The 6000-nt window shown below is 51.1% G+C and overlaps 1 protein-coding gene across 2 annotated transcripts in view; it reads left to right on the top strand.

Annotated features, from left to right (window-relative positions):
• Positions 1-2745: 2745 nt before the first annotated feature.
• LIPG (lipase G, endothelial type) overlaps positions 2746-6000 on the top strand; it is a gene marked incomplete at its 3' end in the record, with an annotated part of 28088 nt that continues 24833 nt past the window's right edge. Inside the window, exon 1 of one of the 2 annotated variants that reach the window (XM_079994962.1) lies at positions 2746-3133. In XM_079994962.1, coding sequence (XP_079851088.1) covers positions 3043-3133 — 91 coding nt within the window. In that variant the 5' untranslated portion in view covers positions 2746-3042. The remainder of the gene's footprint in view (positions 3134-6000) is intronic. The other variant, XM_079994961.1, reaches the window with a different exon arrangement.

Here is a 6000-nt window from a genome sequence, read left to right as displayed (position 1 = left end):
TCAGGTGGCAAAATACCCAGGGCTGACCCCAGAGGAAGAGGCAAAGGACCATCAGAAGAGATGATGATGATGATGATGATGATGATGATGATGATAATAATAATAATAGTAATTTATTTACATCCCGCCCACTCTGGGCGGCATCCAACAAAATATTAAAATACAATCGTGTGTCAAACATTAAAAGCTTCCCTAAACAGGGCTGCCTTCAGATGTTTTCTAAAGGTCTGGGAGTTGTTTTTCTCTTTGACATCTGGTGGGAGGGCGTTCCACAGGGCAGGTGCCACTACCGAGAAGGCCCTCTGCCTGGTTCCCTGTAACTTGGCTTCTCGCAGTGAGGGAACCGTCAGAAGGCCCTCAGCGCTGGAGCTCAGTGTCCAGGCAGAACAATGGAGGTGGAGACGCTCCTTCACGTATACTGGACTGAGGCCGTTTAGGGCTTTAAAAGTCAGCACCGACACTTTGAATTGTGCTCGGAAACGTACTGGGAGCTAATGTAGATCTTGATTTCAGTTGTAAGCAATGCATCTGTGCTATGGGGGACCACCGACTGAGACTCCCCCAAATGTCTCAATGATCAGGCAGGGATATCAGGGATCCATCAGCACTTAAGATATCCTAGATCCACCTTGTTAAGGGCCTTGCAAAATGAATACAAGAATCTTGAACCTGACCCAGTAACATGGGCAGCCACTGCAAGCTTTCAAGCACTTGTGAAGATGATAATGATTAATCACTGACCCTTCACCAGCAGTTCCTAGTGGTAATCTGTCTCCATCAATGGACTGGCTGCAGCATTTTGCACCTGCTGGAGCTTCTGGACCAGGTGCAATATAATCCCACATAGAGTGCATTTCAATAGTCAAGTCTTGAGGTGACCAATGCCTGAGTCACTACCACTACCCTTTCCAAGAATGGCCATAGTTAGTGCACCGACTGTAGCTGATAAAAGACACTTCTTGCGCACGAAGTATCTGAGTCTACCTGAACCTCAAGTGGCAAAATTGCTGCATCAGCACTGCATGGTGCAGGCTGTTAATAATAAAACCTATATTTATATGGGTACCTACTGATAAGATGCATCAAAAAAGCAACTGTACCAAAAAGAATTGTTGTGAAAATCTTTGGGACTGGGGTGCCAAATTTTGTCCTTGCTCCATATTGCCAAAATCTGCCCTCTGGCCACATACTACAAACCTGTTCTTTCAGAGGGTGAGCAACCCCATCCAGGGTAGGCAGATGGCCAATCTCTCGGGCACAGGAACCACCACCTGCAGTGCCTCCATCTCACCAGGGTTCAAGCTCAGTTTGTTTTCCCTCGTCCATTCTGCAGCTGCATCCAATGTTCCAAGGGTGGTAGAAGAGTCCCTGCCTTCTACCACCCTTAATGCCCGTCCCCTCCAGGATGTTTTCCAAGCAGTCTCAAACTGCGCCTGTGCACCTCTGGTCTCTGTTGTGCTCTCCTCATTCGCCTGACCGGCGAGGGCCGTTTGCTGCAGCAGAAAAGAGAGATTCCCTGGATTCTTCAGCATAAGGTTACCAGACGTCCCCACTTCCTGTGGACAGTCCCTGGATTTACAAATCAGTCCCTGTACAAAATCCTTTGAAGTTGAAAAGTGTCCCCCGATTCATTGAAAAAAAAATCTGGTAACCTTACTTCAGCAGCCTCTTGACCTTCCTCCTCTGCTTCAGCCTCTGCGTCTGAACTGCTCCCTGTCACTGCTCTCCCCCCTCACTAAACCCTGCTGCCCCTTAAGCACCCCACATCTCCTCCTAACCATCTGCTCCTCTGTGTCCCACCACAAACTCCCTGGCTCAGAACCTTCCTCCTCTGGGGTTTCCCTTGGGGGTCCCCCAGCTGGTGCCTCCCGCCCAGTGGCGTAGCGTGGGGGTGCAGGGGGGCCCAGCTGCACCGGGCGCAACATCTGGGGGTTAGGGTTAGGGGGCGCAAATCCACGGGTTAGGGGGCGCAAATCCACGGGTTAGGGGGCGCAAATTACTTGCCTTGCCCCGGGTGCTGACAAGCCACGCTACGCCACTGCTCCCGCCACTCGTCTTTGTCCAGCCAGTCCGCGACACCAATGTGTCTGAGCAACATGGTATCACTATCGTGGCGAGATCAAACATGGGAGAAGATTTCTGCCCTTCTTGCACTGTCGCACAAAGGCCTGGGATCCCCACCCCCATCATCCTCGCCTTGCCCTCACTCCAGACGCTTCAAGTACTTGGGTTGCGTAAAATGTAGTAAATTTTTATGTGGCTATTGCGCTAAGGATGCCTCTGATGTACCTCATTGCCAAAGGCGCAAGGAACGGACCTGTCAGTGAGTTGCACGGTTTAACTTTGTGCTTCATTGAAGAATTGCGCAGTGCCCCTCCCATCTCCCTCCATTCACTTTCTCCAGCTCTCAGTTATTTGGGAAAGGAGGGAGCAGAATTCCAGAGAGAAAGGCACGGGCTGCACCAGCCTCCGGCTGCTCTCCTGAGCATCTCCCTCTCCTAGGCAATCTCCTGCCAGGCTCTCGCCTCGCCTCGTGTCGTGACGCCCCGCCTCAAGTCTCGCCTCTCCGCGCCGCCTCCCTTCCTCGAGGTGGGTGTGTGGCGTTTTCATTCAGACTTTTTGGCCGGCTTGCTCTTGACGTCAGGGAGGCGTGACCAATCAGAACCCCGGATCCCGGGCCTACAGAGTCCCATCCCCATCTGGCCATGGGTCAGGTGACGCTCCCACTTGCCTATTTAGAAACGACCCCCCTTGCCGGTTGCTCCGCTTGGTTGCTGCGCCTTTGCGCTTGCAAGTTAGTTGCTCCCCTCCCTGCGCGCGCGCGCGCCTCTCGCCTCTTTCTCCATCTCCACCTCCTTCTCCTCGGAGAGAGAAAGGCCGGTGCTTTGCCGTTTCTGCAGGCTCAGTATCATCTCGCCTCCTTTCCCCCCAAAGCAAAAGTAAAAAGAAGAAAAAGCCGGCTCTGAAGAAGTCTGAGCAGCCTCAGCAAGTGCAGCATCGGAAGGAAGAGGGGGAAAAGACGACTCGGCGTTTGCTGGAGCAATGAGAACTTTTGCCGTCCTGCTGTGCATCGCTCTCGCCTCTTGCGCGCCCCGGGAGGACGCCTTGCAAGCGGAGAGGGACCCCCAGGGAGGTAAGCGGGGGCTGCAGAGTGTGGGGCTGCTCTATTTTGAAGAGCAAAAAAGAGGACACTTTCGCCAACTTCTACTTTTAACTATGGATCGCTATGACGATTCTACCCATGAAAGAAAAGGACGTGTCCTGGGGAAAAAAGGACATATGGCAACCCTAGCAGGGTGGCTTTCTCCCTGAGGCGGTGGCGGGATAAGGTGGGTGCTGGGATAGCAGACGGGTAGGGAGCCGCGCGTAGCCAGCCCGCTTATGGTGCGCCTTTTGCCTGTTGCGCGTTAGTGGAGTGCGGCGCACCTGGGTGCTGGGATGCACGAGACTTGAGTTGCTCTTTCGTTCTGGAGATGTGGATTTCACTGCCGGCATCTGCAAGGAGTTCCACTCGAGTTGGCCTTTGCGGTTCCTTCCAACTTTGCGATTCTGTGTTTTCGTTTCTGGAGCTGGAATGGGCGTGTTTGTGGGAGAGAGAAAGAGACAGCTAAATGTGAAAGTGTGAGACAATTGTAAGGTTTGTGGTCGTTAAGCGATACGAGTGCGGCTTTAAGCCTCGTGTTTGGAACTCCCCAGACCAACAAAGGGAACTGGAGCATTTCGCCGGTGGGGAAAGGCAAGCGGAGCGCATCTCTTGCCTCGCAGCCGAGGCGATGCCTGCCTTTAACTTTCAGCTGAGGCGGTGAAAAGCGCGGACGTGATTTGCTGTTCGGTGAGCTCTCTGCTGCATCTTGTAATGCGTGAAAGAGCAGCTGGACTCTGTGTCATCTGGTCCCCTGCTTCTAAACCACGACGCCTTCTGTCTAGCTTTGTGATCCTGGGTCTGGCTCATAAAGTGTTTAAAAACCTTGCTCTTCCAAGCGGACACTCGGTGCAAGCCGCGTCGAAAAGAATGGGGAATGTTACAAGGGCGCAACTATAGCCTTTTCTCTAACGGCGCTTGCATAGGGGAACACCACACCGGGTTGTGCCTGTGTAGAATCAGCTGCTATTTCAGAAATTTAGCCTGTGATTGTAGGGCAGTTTACCTGGAAGTAACCTCCATTGAACTTAGTTGTACTTCTGAGTAGAGACTGAATTGCGCTTGCAAGTGCCTTATTTTAGCCTGCTGTTCCATTGACTTGCAGTGCTCGTGATTTATAGCACCAGCGTCTCATATTTAATGGAGCTGATGATCAAGGTTCTTCCGCTATTAATAGCAAGTGCCTAAAGAGAGAATCTTTCGCTATGTCCTGAGTTTTTAATTTTAAATCTGGCTAGAGGCAAGGCTAATAAGTGCATGGATGACAGCTAGCTGGTGCTTTTATTTTTAATTTAAAACCTCAAAGCCTAGCTTGAATTTTGCCGCCTGCTCAGCAAGCCCTCTTTATGCTTGGTGATTGTTTGCCTTGCATGGTGAAAAAGAGTCCCTTTTGGTCACATGCTTAGAAGCTGGTGATTGTTCTCGCATTCTAGATTTTAACTAGAGGTTTCTTTTTGGGGGGGCGGGGTGGAATCTAGCAGTTTCTTTTTGGGGGAAGGGGAAGATCTAGCGGCAACGAACCCTGGCATCTATTCAAACTGCACATCAAAGCTTCTTACACTATGGCAGCATGGCTTTGATAGTGAAAACTTGACCTGCCTCTGTAAGATCTTAAATAAGTGCTGCTAAGCATGACTATGGGGGATGTGAAGATTCTGGGCCCATTTTCCCAGGAGTAAGCACTGCTTAGAGGGCAAGCATGAAAACAAGTGGAGACTCAGGCTGCGCACACCATGCATTGAAAGCATTTTAACCATGCAAAGAAGCCTGGGAATTGTAGTGTATTGATGGTGCTTGGAGCTGTAGCTTTATTTGGGGCAAACTACAGCTCCCAGAATTCTTTGGGAGAAAAGACGGGGGCTTTAACTGTATGGTGTGCCTGCAGCCTGAGTTTTGTACGAATCCAAGAGCTCACTGCTCCGTCGCTTGATGTGCTCCTGGTGCCCTCTGTTATCTCTCAGGCAACCTGTCAGAAGTCCTAAATCAGGGGCACTCTCTGCCTCACCTGCTGACGTGTGCTTATCCTAGGCTGCTGAACTGGTTCTGTGACTTACCATAAAAAGTAAGTCAGTGTGCCACTAAGGTGTAACTTGATTGCGTCTGAAATTCACTGTTTCTACTGATGTGTTTTGCGAATGCAGCTTAAACTGGTTGCCTCTGCTGCCTTAAGGAGGGAAAGGACAGGTTTCTGGATTTTTCTTGATATTAAACTGGCATAGAGGATATATTAGGATTAAGAGATACATTGGGATTTTTGCATGGAAATAGAGTGTTGGTCAAAAGCCAGTTCTGCATGTGTAGGAAGAGTGTGCGTCTAATTGAACCATGCATGTAATGAGCAATTTTCTCCCGAATTTGAGTTTAAATGGATTTCATGGCAGTATTCTCTTTCCGCAAGTGACTTGTGTGTGTGTGTGAAATATTTGCAGCGTTTTAATCTCTTGCAGTTACTGAATCCAAGGGGTAGAAACATAGAGCTAGGGCAGTGCTTCTCAAAGTGGGTGGTACCACCGCCAGGGGGGGTGTCAGAGGGATTAATTTAGGGGGTCGCTAAGAGGCAAGGGGTGCTGGAAGTGTAAATGGCTATTGGACTTTGAGAAGCTGGTATCGTCACTGGCGGAGGAATGGGGGTGTGGCGGGTCCAGCCGGCCCTGGGTGTCATCCCTGAGGGGGGTGACATTGCTGGACTGCCCCCCTGGGCTGTTTGCTGCTCACCACGGATGGCACCCCCTGGGACGCTTGCCATTGGCGGCTAGCCCCGCCCCCGCAGCTGCTAGCCTTGTCCCCAGGTGCACAGTGTGCCGCTCCAGGTGCCGGGGCAGTTATCTCTGCCTCTGGGTATCATTGGATCAAGTTCA

This window comes from Podarcis cretensis (genome assembly GCF_951804945.1).
Source record: "Podarcis cretensis genome assembly, chromosome: 11".
In the NCBI taxonomy this organism is placed as follows: domain Eukaryota; kingdom Metazoa; phylum Chordata; class Lepidosauria; order Squamata; family Lacertidae; genus Podarcis; species Podarcis cretensis.
Note: the sequence above shows the minus strand (reverse complement) of the source record. Positions and strands in the feature narration are given on the sequence as shown.